Below are 16,847 nucleotides of genomic sequence, written 5' to 3' on the forward strand. Positions count from 1 at the left end.
ATTTTGGACTGCCAATGCTGAAGGGGGCACGCAATTCTCTTTTTTTAGAGAACTGACTAGATCCCCGGCCCGCATGAACCAACAAAATATGAGAAATATCTGCCACGAGTGTTCATTTCCTCGTTCATAACAGATAACATAAGACTTGTCATTGTTGAGACCAAAATCAGGAACCACAAATAAACACCACCTTAGAGAACATTCATACAGCTGTATAGAGAACATTCATACAGCTGTATAGAGAACATTCATACAGCTGTAATCCTAAATGTTTGCGGAAGAGAAAAGCAGCTGAGCCACCAAAACTAAAGAAAAGCAGGCACATTACAGTAAAACCGTAGATCAATTTCACTGTTTCACCACAACACCTTTCAGAGGAAAATGATGATAAAACATGCTTCAAAAATGGTTTGTGTCAATTCCACTTACTCATTGTACTACGCAATATGATTTTTTATTGACAACCATTTTAATATTAGATGAATTTGAAGAAGCTGTACCAGTTGCTTGGGCTATATCAAATCGAGAAGATAAGAGAAATTTTAGTTATTTATGCATGCTTTAAAAGAGTCATGTGGGAAGGATTTCATTACTGAAATTTTTATGAGTGATCTGGCTAATAATTTTTATAATGCTTGGTGTGTTACTTTTCTGCAAACCAATGAAGAGATTCTATTGTTCATGGCATGTAGATAAGAAATGGCGAAAGAAAATTCATGAATGTATGCATGCAAGAAGATCAATGTAATGCTTACGCCTTTTTGAAAATTCTACAATCAGAAACAGATGAAGCAAATTTCCCAAGAATGTTGCAAGAATTTCTTGGCTATTTGGAAAATAAACCACCCAGCTTTTAAAAATATTTTACACAAAATTATGTAATTGATGACAAAAAAGATTTTCTGGACAGCATGTTTTCGCATTGTAATATTGGCAAACACAAACATGTTTACAGAAGCATTCCATCGTGTCCTAACATCTTTTTGCCTCTGTCTCTCCACAACAAGCGAGGATCTGCCGAGGCGTATCACTGAAACAAGAAAATGTCAGTGAAGTTCAACAACTAGTCGTTATAGCTAATGTGGGGAAGAATCCAGACAACAGTGCTTACCTGCAAACACCAAAGAAATCCGGTAATCCCTGGGTAGTCATGACTGTTCACCTTACAGACAGACCAACTGTTAAGTACTGGAACAGTCCGGGCTGGAACGTCCCCCAAAATCGGATGACAACATTAGCTGGTTGCACTCAGCATTTTGGACTGCCAATGCTAAAGGGGGCACGCAATTCTCTTTTTTTAGAGAACTGACTAGATCCCCGGCCCGCATGAACCAACAAAATATGAGAAATATCTGCCACGAGTGTTCATTTCCTCGTTCATAACAGATAACATAAGACTTGTCATTGTTGAGACCAAAATCAGGAACCACAAATAAACACCACCTTAGAGAACATTCATACAGCTGTATAGAGAACATTCATACAGCTGTATAGAGAACATTCATACAGCTGTATAGAGAACATTCATACAGCTGTATAGAGAACATCCATACAGCTGTATAGAGAACATCCATACAGCTGTATAGAGAACATTCACACAGCTGTATAGAGAACATTCATACAGCGGTAATCCTAAATGTTTGCGGAAGAGAAAAGCAGCTGAGCCACCAAAACTAAAGAAAAACAGGCACATTACAGTAAAACCGTAGATTATCAATTTCCCTGCATCACCACAACACCTTTCAGAGGAAAATGATGATAAAACATGCTTCAAAAAATGGTTTGTGTCAATTCCACTTACTCATTGTACTACGCAGTATGATTTTCTATTGACAACCATTTTAATATTAGATGAATTTGAAGAAGCTGTACCAGTTTCTTGGGCTATATCAAATCGAGAAGATGGTGAAACTTTAGTTATTTATGCATGCTTTAAAAGAGTCATGCGGGAAGGATTTCATTACTGAAATTTTTATGAGTGATCTGGCCAATAATTTTTATAATGCTTGGTGTGTTACTTTCTGCAAACCAATGAAGAGATTATATTGTTCATGGCATGTAGATAAGAACTGGCGAAAGAAAGTTCATGAATGTATGCATACAAGAAGATCAATGTAACGTTTACGCCTTTTTGAAAATTCTACAATTAGAAACAGATGAAGCAAATTTCCCAAGAATGTTGCAAGAATTTCTTGGCTATTTGGAAATAAATAACCCAGCTTTTAAAAATATTTTACACAAAATTATGTAATTGATGACAAAAAGATAATTCTGGGCAGCATGTTTTCGCATTGGAACATTAGCAAACACAAACATGTTTACAGAAGCATTTCATTGTGTCCTAAAAGAGGTTATATTTTGATAGGAAGCAAAATACAAAAGTAGACAATTTGTTTTTTATCCTACTGAAATTAGCTAGGGATACAGCCACCGAGACCACAACATTTCACAGTGCCTTGAGGATGGCTCATTCTGTTTGGAGAGTGGGGGAAATCCACGTCTTGAGCTAAAGATCAAATTAGAAAAAGGAAACGTAAGTTACCCTTTGAGAGAGATTAGAATTAGAGAATTAGACACAAAACATCAGAAAGTGTTGTAGGTATACAAAATGTAGTGGATCTAATCAAGAATAGATTGTACCTTCTTCAACAGTTGAATGTAGTAATTATTGAATAAAAAGAGTGAAAACTGACACATGCAACTGCAAATTTGTTGGTAATTTATGCCATGTTTGTGTGCATCAGAATCAAAACATCCCTCTGAATATAATGGAAACTTGGGTCAAAAATATATGGCATAATTTCCTGAGAAAAGAAGTAGTTTAAACAATTATGTACAGTTCTTTTTTTATCTTTTGGAATCTCCCTTGCTCAATGTGTGCTTGTATAGGGTTGCTGAGCAGTAATTCTGGCTCTCTTTGTGTTGCAGATGCAAGCAAACTGGAGACCCCGTTGGCTTCAAGTCCTTCTTGAAAAAGAACAACATCCCTCCTGGAGCCTTCACACGTTACGTTGGAAACAGGCTCCACGTCCTTGTCCACCTGGCCGGGTTCCTCATCCAGTACGAAGCGCCCCTGAGGGAGTACTTGGAGAAGTACTGTCGAAACGAGTCTGCCCTCTGCTCCAATCTCCTCTGAGGTAGCAAGGACTGCAGGGTTCAGGCGCAGCTCCTGGCCCTTGGATGCGGCTTTTTTACCACAACAGTACTCAATTGTCAAATGTTGAGATTTCAGAGATGGTGCCGTTTTTGAAAAACTGTCCTGCCTCTATCGAGGGATACACTTCCCATCCAGACACTATGCTGTCTGGTAACAATGATGCGTTTGGTCAACCACTTGTTGACCAGACTCTCCAGTCACTGCGGGCCCACCACAGGACCATGACCTGCTTGTGAAGGTCCTGACATCGATCGTGTCAGCTTTCAACAAGGTGTTCAGGAATCAGCTGACGTCCTATGTGTCTGGGCCACTGTCAAATCCTTCGGACGCAGTGAAAGAGGCCACCAAGTCAGCGATCCCCAACAATATCTGGGCAGAGAGAGTACTTGGCATGACCAGTGCTCTCTGGCGACGGGCACCCAATGCCTCAGTTGGTTTCCCGAATGCTAGGGTGAAGGCCACGACCAACTGAACTCTGGAGTGGCTGGAGCAGAATGGGACAAAATGTGTCATGACTGATAAAGATTAAGTGGAGAGAGATGTCTTTGCCCAGAACCTTCCTGGTGCAAAGAAGCTTATTAAATTCGTCTTTTTCATGTTATGCGTAGGAAGAAAAGAGAGATTACAACTGAAAAGATGGGCATTACTTCTGTTCAAAGGTTTTTTGTTCTCAGCATTCTGGGCCTTAAAAATAAAACATTTAACAGATTGGAGGCCGTCAATCAAAATTATTAAAAGTGTTGTAACAAACTTTTCAACTCTTGATGTCTTTTTCTCTGGACTGATGTCTTGCATTTCATCTTTGTGTATTGAAAGAGACCATCGTGCTCTTTTATGTTACCAGAAAACCCCTGTTAATCCTGTAGGCCCTAAATGAAAACTTTTTCATGATGTATTGACTCCCTATGCCTTTTCTTTTGTAGAGAAACAGTTTAAATTCATGTCCTCTGTCTCTCCTGTGAATGTAGACACAGTTAATAAACAGAGCATCTTTAATTCCGTATCAAGAAATTAAGACTACATCCCATGCTTGTACATGAGGCACTCCAGTATCCATTTCCTTGTCATGCCGCCACATACTTTCTTTGCGTCAGTGCTTCAGTTTGACACTGTTTTCTGCCGACAGAAGATGGACACGTGATTACCACCAAAAAAAAAGCCAGCTGTGATTGTACAATGAGATAGTTTATCACCAGCTGCCCTTTCTGTGGTTACACAACCCAGAGTTCCTAAAGTGTTGTCACAACATGAAAAGTTCAGACAGGCCGCCAACATAACTCTTGCAACAATAAGCTGGCAACTTTAGCCTCTGAGCGACCCTCTAGAGAATTCAGGTATCCATTACAATGTCACCGGACTCTTTTAGACGCATGGCAGACAGGACGTCGTGTTACAGTTAACACTGTTGTAGATGTTGACACTGACAGTGAAGGAGTGCAGGAGCAGTTTATGTGTGAGCGAGAGGAGGAGCAGAGATTAGCAGAGGCACCGTTATGCGTTCTACGTCATCAGTTTGTGACCACCGTAAAAATAGCCTGGGGGGCTATCTTTACGGCTCGCCGTAAAAATAGCCACTGTGTTTTAAAAAATGAAACGATACCAATCCCCGAGATATTGACAAACAACAATGGACAAACAACAATTCAGAAAGCATCAACCATGTGCTTAAACAGGCAGCCAACTAACTGGAAGTCACTCAAGGTTGTGCACCTTGTTTGCATACTTCATGATGTTGTGTGAGGCCAATACAGGGAGGTCAAAATAGAGCAATTTATGGGGTGGGTGAGTTTTTGTTAAGTGATGAGTTCGGCAAATTTCCTGTTCCCTGAGACCATTGGTATATAATCAAACAGAACATCAAAGAGAAAAACATTTCCTGAAATTTCAAAAAGCTGTAAAAGTAAAAGAGGAGGTTGTGAGAAGCGCAAACATGACAAAAGTATCCGTTGAGGACAAACATAAAGGGAAGAAGCCAGGACAGCAAAAACGAAACGAAGTGATTATTTCTCCGAACGTTCGGGAAATAGTCACTTCGTTTCAAAAATCATATTATAAAATCTAGACATATGACATGTTAAACTTGTTATATAATTTTGGCATAGCAAACCACGCCGCCAAAGTAATTTCGCGCCACTTCAGTTGATTTGCATGGTTCATTTTAGTTTTAGTCACATGTGTAAAGTTCCAGGATATTTCTATAGAGTTACTGTTACTGCTGTTTAATCTTCTCTTCAGTGATTGAATCATTAATTCCTCCTTTTCTTGTGCCTTTTTAAAAATAAGATTTGAGTTGTGTGTTTCATCATTTTTTTAAAAATGAGTTCCACAATGTGACGCCATGAGTTTTGCAATGTTTTTTTTCAACAATGGCTTATAATATTTTATATGAGAATGCCTCCAATGAAGAAGCTGCGCTTAGATTTTTACAACAAAACAATTTAATAAGATCAGTGCCTCCAATTTGTCTGCAATATCTGAGGCAGATGACTTTAGTCAAAACTGGTAGGGGTGAAGAACGATGCTTTAGGTGCCCAGCTCATAAAGGTGAGAAGTTTTTTTTTGTGTAAGGACACCTTCTTTGAACATAGTCAGCTGACTTCACGTGACATGGTTGAACTTCTCTTCTCCTGGAGTTTCAAGGAGCCAGTTATTCATACTGTGTCCCTGACTGGATTGAGTGAGAATACAGTGATCCAGTGGTTCGCGTACTTCCGTGAGGTGTGTTCATTCAAGCTAGTGGAAACTCCTTTTCTAATAGGTGGTGTTGGACAGCACGTGGAGATAGACGAAAGTTTAATTGCTGAAAGGAAGAACAATGTAGGGAGAGTTGTGCAACAGAGGTGGGTGTTTGGGGGAGTGGATGGGGCCACTCTGGAAATGGATTTTTGGAATTAATGCCCGATAGAACAAATGCCACCCTCGAAGACTGCATAAGAAGGCATATTGCTCCTGGCAGCATAATAAACAGTGACAGGTTTGCTTCATATAATAACATAGTGAATATTCCCGTTGTGCCGGCATACCAACACGTCGTAAGGTAATAAGGTTGAAAACTTTTGGGAAAATGCCAAGAGACGATTTAAAGCCACGAGTGGTACTACTAATGAGGCGATGCTGTCATCCCACTTGGATGAATTTATGTGGCGGTGGTAGTACGGAAAGACACCCAAGAAAGCATTCAACAACATTGGACCCTCGTCAGCGGCACCTTCTCCTGGATCCTCTACGTCGGCACTTTCACCGGGACCCTCGTTAGCGCCTTCTCCTGGACCCTCGTCGTCAGCTCCCTCTGCAACACCTTTATCACATTCGTCCCAGCCAGCCCCTCCAGGATCTACATCAAGCCTCTCTGCGAAAGATTTCTTTGTTAAGCAACTGACCCCCAGATTTCAACATGCAGCTCGAGGCAGGTCAGAGCATGTGACTCGATTCCGCTATGGTGAGAGCCTCACTTCTGATGAATGCTTTGCACGTCTCCAAGTGGCTGCTGCCGGAAAGGAAGCTGCTGCTTCCCGGAGAGGTCGTGGCAGGGTGAGAGGAAGAGGTATTGGTAGAGGAAGAGGTGGGAGGTCTGCAGGAGGATCGACTCAACGATCAAGGAGCAGGAGTCCACTTTCCAGTTCCTCAGTCGACGAAGATGACAACACAGAATATCGTAGGTATGGCACCAGCGGCAGCAGTATGGACACAAACTGGGTCCAGTGTAGACTTCGAAAATGAGGAATGGGTGTGCGTTTTTTGCACCCAAGAGTAGTGGTGCCTAATGCCCCAACTGGTGGTGCCTGATGCCCCACATGACTCTGATTTTAGGTGAGGCTGTATGGGTTATTGCCCATGTGCGCCAATAAGAGCAGCCTTCGTGTAATCTGGGCCTGGGTAAAAAGTAGCACCCCCGAAGGTTGGAAGGTGAACATGATGTTATTTTCACACGATTCACACAGTAATTTTGTCGATCGCCGTTTTGGGCTCTTGTTTTAAGATCAGGAATCCAGAATCAGAAGTATACTATAGTATATAGTGTAGCCCTACCTTTCAGTTTTCCCGCGACGTTAACCAGCTTACACTACACATGTTGATATTTTATTGAGTGCATGGAATTTAGATGCTACAGTAGGCCTAACAGTTCACTTACAGTGACATGTGTCGTGGTCGGTAATCGACCGCTCCGCTTCGCACGGTGTCCGTCCGAAGAAGCAAGGGTCAGAGGAGAGAGATACTCAGGACTAGGCCTTTATCTAGAATCTAGTATCTAGCCTGACTACTGACTCCTGACCAGCCACTGGGGGCTTATCGTTGTAAAAATGTTCGAGCTGGTACAACTGTACAATCGTTAAATTGCCTCAGATTTATACACTCAATAAATATGTCGATTTTTAAAATAGAAAAGCTCTTTTCCCCAATAAAAGCAAAATACTGTCACTTAAAAGAGCATAAACATAGATAAAACTCCATTTCAATCTTAAAAATGGAAGGATCCTTACATCCCTTTTGGGGGGGGGTCAAAGGTCATGAACAAGGTTGTAATGGATGCGGCCTTTTCTAAACATTAAAACTGAAAGTGGTCACGCGGAGCGAATGCTGGTGTAAAGAACTGTCTCATTTTAGTGTAGCAGTGTTTGTATTATGATCAGTGCCTGCATAATTTCGTACGTTACACGTGAGTCTAGATCTAGACTCCAAGTTAACGGCGCAAAGGACATGACGATATTAACAATTTGTAAAAAATGTCATTCATAAATGATAAAGGCCGTGAGTATACTTCTATCGGGAGGGAGTGCCGTACACATAGCCGGGCCACAAGCTTAATTATTGGGTACTCCGACTCCTGTACAGTTGCCGTCCTCTCAGATCTAGATTCTAGATCATCTAGGCGTCGGTGGCCAAGTGGTTAGGCGGTAAGATTGAAGAATACTGGACCAGCGGACTGACTTTGCCTATGCTATGTCTCAACCTTAGAGGAATTCATAATTTTCCCGTTTTTAATACGAAGTGACTATTTCTCCGAACGTTCGGCGAAATAGTGCCCATCTTTATTTCTCCGAACGGTTTACGGCTTCCGGTCTCGTGATGTTTTGCCTATTTATTGCGAGAGTTCGGCGCCAACTTTCATTCTGCCTCTGGTCTGGGGGAAGGAACACCGCATGGAAAGCCCGCCTACAGACAACCTTCAGTAAAACCCACCACACACCCACCACCATCATGCACATGTACACACACAAACTTATACACACACTAACTAAACAAACACGACCAATGGACAACTTTTGAACGTATGACGAGCTGAGCTGTGGATGGAGAGACAGTGTGAGTGAAAGAGTGGGTTAAAGGAAGAATGTGCAAGTGTATCCACACCCGACAGCAACTACAAGACGACGACACCGACCCCCCTGGCCTGGTCCACAGCTCACGAACGAAAATAATGCAGCTTAGGCAGTGTTTTGCCTATATTATTGTCCATGGTTCGCAGGGTGCAAGGGAATGAGTGAGATTTTCTTTGTGTATGCCTGGAGGGAGAGGGTGGGGTGTGAAAGCCATGCGGACGGGGATGAGCCGCGGGAGAGAACACGGGAATTGAATGAATGAGTGAAACTGAAAAAGATGAACGACTCGTGAGCCCTAGAGTGAATGGATCCTGTGATGAACGACTCGTGAGCCCTAGAGTGAATGGATCCTGTGTTTCTAAAAACAAACACACACACACTCACTCTCCACTTACAGTAACTTACACACTTACTATCACACACAGACACACTCACACACGCACATACACACACACACACACACACACACACACAGGAGCAAATTTTTGGGTCTATATTTATTTCAATTTTCAAGAGCTAGTCTAGAGATTTTTAGATGAGTGTAAAAACGTGAAAAAGAAATGTTTCACAACAGAATGTTCGTTCAAAATTAGAACAGCCCATGATAAACAACAAACATTAACAAATAAGGGCGTGTGTCCACCTGTCCGAAGAAGATTGGCTGTTTTAACCCTAAATGTGAGTAATTTTTTTTTTTTAAAGGAGAGGATATTACATGTAAATTATGGAATCACACACCTTAAGGGGCCTGCCAGTGTCGGTACATTATTGGTCGTGTCAGTGACCACCGCAGATGCCAGTTCTAATAGTTCTATTTCTATGTGTCGTTATCAATAACCCTCCGTAGATCTAGATCTAGATCTAGACAGAACACGAGTGAACACAACACATTACGTTTAAGAGCAGCACCCTTCATAGGCAACTCGTCATATCTGTAGCGAAAAACTGTTTGGAATTGTAGCATTCTTTATATAAATATTTACTGCGGACCTTTTTTGGACCGCTTGAACCATATTGTATACGAACAATCTTTGGTAGGCCTATACTATAATTATAGATCTATATAATATCCGAAATTTGCGGGAAAGGATGTGATTTCAGAGTGTTCGGAGAAATAGTGCCCAGCTTTATTTTCCCGAACGTTCGGAGAAATAGTGCCTAGCTTTATTTTCCCGAACGTTCGGAGAAATAGTGCCTAGCTTTATTTTCCCGAACGTTCGGAGAAATAGTGCCGGCCTTTTTAATATGTATAGATTCTATCTAGAAAATCTATATATAGATCTAGATTATCTCAATGGAGAATCTCGGACCGGTAAATCTATTCATCAAAATTTTTACGGGGGGGGGGGGGGGGGGGGGAGACCCCCCTGAACCCCTCCTCCACCCCAACCACCCGCCCCACCTACCCCACTTTCTCGCGCAATAATGTACGAGTGGTCCGGTATTCTTCAATCTTCCCGGTTAGGCTCTCGGACTCGCAACCGTAAGGTCGTGGGTTCGAATCCTGTCAAGGTCCCGACGTTGTGTCCTTGGGAAAGGCACTTTGCACAAATTTTCTTCACTTCACCCAGGTGGAAATCGGTACCCAGCTATAGACAGTGAAAGATCTTGTCAGTTTGATAGTGTTTGAGCGCGTGAAATCCGCAACTTGCACTGTATGCTTCCTCGGAAGCTGAGAATGTTTCTGAGTGTTCTCAGAGGGTCTGCTGGGGTAACAATAGTTGTAAAGCGCATGCATAGAGCATGCTCTTGAGCATGGATATGCAAATGCACTATATAAATGCAATTATTATTATTATTAGATCTAGAAATAAATCACACAAACAAAGTTACTGGATATCAATACTGATTTAAATATTCAGTATCGATGTTTTATCAGTAGATCTATCCAACAAAATGAGCAGTAAAATTTCACTTGTATTAGCATTTGACCATAATTTGATGTTTTGCAATTAGGTTTGATTGGCTATCGATCTCTCATAGAGGCCTATTGGCCTGCACTTCAAAAAGTAATCGTTTAGAACCAGAAGAAATCGTTGGTGGGGTCAAAACGAGTATCCCTAAACGGGACCGCAATTTTACAGGAGTGTCAATTATTTAATTGATTGATATATTATTTGTATTACATTATCGAAGTGACTATTCGGACTCGAAAAAATGTTATTCGGACTCTGATTCTTGTCCAGCACGACATCACTTCCGGCTTCCTGTCCTGCCTCACTCGTGACTTGCCTCAGGCTGGGTAGAGACCGGGATCACTTCGGGCAAAATGGCGTTAAATTGTGCCGGAGCCGAGTTTTTATCTTATTATGAAATTGAGGCCGGCCTGAAAAGTTAAAGCGCTTCTAATAAATGTTTATTTGTCAAGAGGTCATCAGAAGCAATTAAAGATGGCTCGTTAGCGTGTGTCGGGGTCGGATGGGTGGCCTGCACATGTGTGGCTGTGTGTGCGTGTTGGGGAAGGGGGGGGGTGCTATCGGTCCGGGCGTTGAACGTCGCATACGCGTCAGTCTCCCTCCCCCCCCCGGGCAACTGATCATTATTACAATAATAAGCTAGTCTTGACGTAGATCTACGTAATGAATTGTGCGCTGGTCTATGGAATCAAAAGTTGCCGTATGCTCGGCTCTACACAGCAACACAACCTTTTCTTGGTAAACAATCGAGATGACACAGGCTTGTGTATTTGAACGAATCGGTCTTTTTTTTTTTACACAGCTCATAATATGCAGGTGCCAGGAGATCTGCTAATCTTCAATTTTACCTTTTTCTACAACAAAGAAAGTGGGAATCATGGGGGTTGGGGGGGGGGGGGGCGTATCAATGAGGCGGCAGGCATTTGATCGGCAGACAAGGTGTGGGGGAAACTAAAAAATGGCGGAAAATTGGAAGCACTGAACGTTAGATCTATAGAACGAAGACACTTCCTTTTTTCCGGACCCGTATCCGAATAACATTTTTTCTTATTCGGACTCGAGTCCGAATATATGAAATTTTTTTATTCGGACTCGATTGACGGCCTCACATTATATAGGCCACCTCTATTCTCACCCCGGGTGAGAATAGCGCAGGCGAGTCTTTTGGCTATTCTCACCCGGTGTTTGTTCACCGCTATAGCCTAGGCCAACCAGTGTAGCGTTCACCCTGAACTACAGAATTCTACACTGTGATAACAGAATTGTAGAATTCTGCGTCGTGAACAAACATTCCAGAGGGGAGGAGTAGATCTTGCGAGAACTTCCAGGCTAAACAAAATGGCGACCCGCGTAGTTGGGCTCGATTCGAAAAGTGAAATAGCCATAGCATCTTTGTAGACGATCAAATTAGCTTACTTTTGTGCTATAATGTCATTTTTTCTTTGCTTTTATCAATTTCATTATAATCCAAACCGATAGACAGTATTCCAAAATTAGGAAAAACATGTCTTGTTTCACACCGGGTGAGAATAGCCAAAGCTGGCAAGTCTCACCCGGGGTGAGAGGTCGATCGTAATTTTATTCTCACCCCGGGTGAGGATAGCCACTTCCTATATTATAATAAAATACTATTGGACCTAGATCTAGATCTAGAGTCTCTCTGAATGGTTGCCTGCAAATTCCGGGTTCTCTTCGGGAGAAGTGGTTCCGGCCTAACTCCAAACATTTATGCATTATGTACACAATCGGAAACAAAAGCGTAAGTTGCGTTTTTTTAAAAAGGTATTGTTGGTAGTGTCAGTTGCCACCGAGTGACGTGGTGACAGTTGACGCCAGCATCAATTGCCACCGGGTAAATTGGAGCTCTTTTGTGTTTGTGAGTAAATCTAGCCTATGTGTGCTTGGTGTTCTGCGTTCGTGAACTTTCGCTTACGCACCACGCCTTTGTGTCTCTGTGTGTGTGTGTGTCTCTCTCTCTCTCTCTCTCTCTCTCTCTCTCTCTCTCTCTCTCTCTCTCTCTCTCTCTCTCTCTCTCTCTCTCTCTCTCTCTCTCTCTCTCTCTCTCTCTCTCTCCCAGATTTATCTTCTCCGGTATATTTAAAGTGTATTTTTGCTTGAGTTTGTGTGTGAGTTTGTGGCCTACTTCTAAAATCACCTGTGTTGGTTCTACACTGAAGCGTAGGCTAGCCTTGGCCTACATCTCATTCAAAACACGCCAAGTTGAAGTTGGTAGCTCTTGATGTTCGTATGAAATTAGAGAACAAATTGACCCACTTAGACGTGAGGAGCTCAACAGGAGAGCCAGGAAATAAGACTTCCATTTAACTGTACACAAAATCTTTCATGAACTTCAATTCATGCAAAATGATTAGGGCCTACCTGATAAAAATAAGTTTATAGATAGTTTTGGCATCGGTTAGGCTACAGGACTTGTTATTGTGAGGTTGCGGGTTCGGGGGTTCAAGCCGCGGGCCGGACGTTGTATCCTTGGGAAAGGCACTTTACACGAATTTTCCCCACTTCACCCAGGTGATAATGGGTACCCAGCTATAGACAATGAAAGATCTTGTCAGTTTGTTAGTGTTTGAGCGCTCCAGATGCTTGCACTGTATGCTTCCCGGGAAGCTGAGAATGTTTCTAAGTGTTGTATGGTCTGCTGGGGTAATAATATAGTGTAAAACGCATAGAGAGCTTGCTTTCGAGTGGGGACATGCATTATACAAATGCTATTTATTATTATTATTATTTTGAATACTATTGTGTGGGTAAAAAGAAGAATTTGAGTACGAAACTTTCTGAAATTGACCTACTATTTCCTTTTGAACCCAGGAATGTGTGTAAGTACCATACTCGTTATAACTTATCAAGATCTAGATCTAATGAGAGGGGGGTTAGATCTTAACTTATTCATGTCATGTGTTCGTAACACATTATGAATAGAAAGTCAAAGCTGAAGATAAATCATCATCATAGAACGTTTTCAGACTTGACACCGCTTCACTCAGTGGCAATTGACGCTGGTTCCCTGTTGTAGTTCAGGCACAATTATGAGCTTGACATTGTTTGATCGGCCCATTTACAATTCTACTGTGCATTAGAACGAGAAATGTCCCCCCTTTGGGAATGGCCTAAAGACACATCAGTCAGTGGCTCCGCCCCGGGTGGTAGGCCTATAGTTGGAACTAAGACGGCCACCAATTGTATATACGTATCTATAGACTTATCAATAATCTATTAGCCCGCGAAGCCAATCCCGATTGTCGCTGTGTGTCCTGAACAGGACTCTGTGCGGTGCTGTTGCGCGCTGAGGGGACAGACCTTTTTTACTAGAGGAGTACCCTCTACTTTAAGCTATTCAGATAAACAGATGACCTTGTAGAGTCTTCAAACTCGGCAAGCAATCGGAGAAGAGGTCAAACTCCAGGTCTCAAGTTATTTCACACAATTTGAAGCAAAAGTCGTAGGTTACTGCTTAAAGTCGAGAAGCTTTTTTACGCACCAGGAGAAGCGAGGAGATTTTGCAACTACCCGAGCCATTCCATATTTACCTGTGCGTTGGAAAGTCGCGTCTTTCTTTCAATTGCAAAAAGCAATGACAATGCATTGTCACCTTGGGATTGTGGCTAATGCCTTAGTTTACTGTGGGCTTGAGAGATTCGAGTGGCTATTTTGGGGGATATCGGGGCAGCTAGAAACTTTGCTTTGCCCAGGTCGTACTCCGCTTCGTAAATTGTGAAACCAAATGTTTGAAATCATTAGTACTATCATATATGACTTTTGATCACATACTATTCACATCTTTTTTTCTTTTTGGACATTTGATCAATAATTGACGAAACGTCTGGCACGTCTGCTTGTTTCTCTTATTGTGGTGGGTGAGTGATATTCCACTCCCAAGCATTTTGTTTTTTGTTTTTATCTCCTTATCTGATAATGGCATGCCGATGTTTAGATTTGTGACAAAACGTGAGGAATCCTCTTTGTTTAGGGGATGGGGCTGACACTTTAATTCAACCACACCCCTTCATGTGCAACTGCTTTAGTTGTGCAATGACAAATAAGTATAATTTGTGTTCAAAAGGATGAATGGGAATCTGTCCTTGCCGTACACATCTAGTGTATTTATACACATCTAGTGTATTTATACACATCTAGTGTATTTATACACCTCTAGTGTATTTATACACATCTAGTGTATTTATACACATCTAGTGTATTTATACACATCTAGTCTATTTGCTCTAAACCTTCCTGCCTTCTCCTTCCTTTATCTTTTTGTAAAACTGAGCTTGTTGTATCCACAATGATTGTTGATGTAATTTTAAAGTGTGAGTTTTTCAAATTTTCATGTATCTTTGTTTCAGTTTGTCTCACAACGGAGCCTATCCTACTTCTGCACTCTTGAAAGTCCACGCTTCCTTGTTTTGTCACCAGAAACTACCCGGACATCCATGAGTCCACAGCGTGTGTTTTGGCCTTGTCCATGAGAAACAGAATGATGATGTCTATACTTTTTGTCCCGATGGTTTCGGGATAGCAACACAAATACCGTCTTTGCATTTCACAACAGTTGAAAAGATTCTCCCATAACAAAAAGCTAGTCTCACATCTTAAGAATTTCAACATGTACAAAAGCTTGGCTGGTTTAAAAACTACTATCCCAGCGGAATTGTCGCGGTTGGCACGTCTTCCTCGACCCATTAAATTGACAGCTCTCAGCCTTTCGTTGGGTGTCGCCCTGATTGGTGCCCTCGCCATGTTCTTCCAAAGACGACGCAAACGCACACAGATGATTCAGAAAAAACTGGAGGCGAAGCAGCAGCAACGTCAGCAGCAGAATCATCATCATCATCACAACCACAGCGCTCATCACGCCGCACGCCATCAGCCTTCAACACAGTCCGTCGGAAATAAATCTGCAAGTTCATCGAGGAGGTTAAGGAGTCCTCGAATGCACACAGTAAATGGGGGTGAGTATATTTAGCAACTTGTGTTGTCTCTTAGTTTTGTTTGTTGTTTGTATGCCATTCGTTTTTCAGAAATTGGATGTACTACTAATTAGCGCCCCCCCCCCCCCCCCCCCCCAAACAGTCCTCAAAGTCAGCTCTTACTTTTTTCAACACTATCCTCTACCAGTATATTTTGTGTGTGAGAATCGGGTGGGTCTGGGAGTTGTGTGTGTATTTGTGTGCGTGTGCGTATGTGTGTGTGTGTTATTAAATGATCTCACAATATGCATCGTTTGTCCTTTGATTTGTTAGTAAAGTTGGGGGATAATTCTGCTTTGTAAACTGTACAGCACTAACAGCCTTTTATGGATTAGGCGCTGTTTTTTTACTATTATCATCATCACTGTTGTTATTATTATTATTATTATTATTATCATCATCAACATACGAATTGAGTGGTTGGCGGGTGCTCTGGTGTGGTTTGCTCCTTCTTTCCTATCAGACGACTATCATCCTTTTATTTCCTCCTACTTTTTTGTGTATGTTACGCTCTTGTAACACATCTATCCTTCACACTTATATGAACTTATTGTGTTGCAAGTGCTGTAAAACTCTAACTAAAACTAAAATCAAACAACATACCAAGGGAAATTTGGTGCAGGGGAAAAAGCAAAGCAAGCAGAAGGAACATCAGAGGGACAGAAAAGATAGAAGTAAGACCTGCCAGAGGCACCGTCCGTAAGCTCTTGTTATAGAGATGTATATCTTGTCTTCAAAGTCCAACAAAGAAGTGTTTGGGTGGGTGGTTGGCGGGTGCTCTGGTGTGGTTTGCTCCTTCTTTCCTATAAAAAATCAATCGTCTCTATCTCCCCTCCTTCTTTTTTGTTTTTGTCACTCTGTTGTAACACCTCTAATCTTCGGCAGTTATATGATCTTATTGTGTTGCAAGTGCCGTAAAACTGTGAAACTAAAAGAAGTGTTTGCCGTCCACCCTCAGACGTTCTGTCGCGCCGGAACAATGCGAGCAGCGTGGACGCGGAGCTGCCGCCTCTCCTGCGCCAGCGGGAACTCTCCCTGTCCTTGAACAGTCTGGGCGCCATCTCGCACACGTCCAGCTCTTCCACCATCACACACTCGGGCCTGGACACGGCCAACATGTCCAGTGCTGACCTGTGTCAGCTCGGTGAGTCTGCCGCGGGGAAAGATGAGACAAATGGAAGGTTTTTTTTATCTCCACAAAGAGGAATTTGCTGTGGCATGATAAATACTTATATATGTGTGTGTGTGTGTGTGTGTGTGTGTAAGAGAGAATGTGAAAGGGAGAATGTTTGTGCATGTGTATAAATGTGTGTGTGTGTGTGTGCGTGCGCACGCTTATGTGTTGACCTGTGCACACACACACACACACACACACACATACACACACATTTATACACATACACATGCACACACGCTCTCTCTTTCTCTCTTTTTCTCTTTCTCTCTTACACACACACACACACAC

General features: G+C 42.2%; 2 protein-coding genes and 1 long non-coding RNA gene across 4 annotated transcripts in view; 2 read left to right on the top strand and 1 right to left on the bottom strand.

The window, feature by feature from the left end:
• LOC101851432 overlaps positions 1-7,414 on the bottom strand; it is a 16,480-nt gene extending 9,066 nt beyond the window's left edge. The window contains exon 1 of the long non-coding RNA XR_220779.3: positions 7,290-7,414. This is a non-coding gene — a long non-coding RNA (uncharacterized LOC101851432). The remainder of the gene's footprint in view (positions 1-7,289) is intronic.
• Positions 1-16,847, top strand: part of LOC101849949 (alpha-tubulin N-acetyltransferase 1) — a gene marked incomplete in the record, with an annotated part of 361,461 nt that overhangs the window by 206,646 nt on the left and 137,968 nt on the right.
• The window catches only part of LOC101854595 (mitoguardin-like), a 22,095-nt gene continuing 12,918 nt past the window's right edge, over positions 7,671-16,847 (top strand). Inside the window, exons 1-3 of one of the 2 annotated variants that reach the window (XM_035971469.1) lie at positions 7,671-7,740; positions 14,759-15,364; positions 16,341-16,526. In XM_035971469.1, the coding sequence (XP_035827362.1) occupies positions 15,019-15,364; positions 16,341-16,526 (532 nt within the window). In that variant the 5' untranslated portion in view covers positions 7,671-7,740; positions 14,759-15,018. Of the gene's footprint in view, positions 7,815-14,758; positions 15,365-16,340; positions 16,527-16,847 lie in introns of both variants that reach the window. The other variant, XM_005104919.3, reaches the window with a different exon arrangement.

Source organism: Aplysia californica, unplaced genomic scaffold, assembly GCF_000002075.1.
Source record: "Aplysia californica isolate F4 #8 unplaced genomic scaffold, AplCal3.0 scaffold00441, whole genome shotgun sequence".
Classification (NCBI taxonomy): domain Eukaryota; kingdom Metazoa; phylum Mollusca; class Gastropoda; order Aplysiida; family Aplysiidae; genus Aplysia; species Aplysia californica.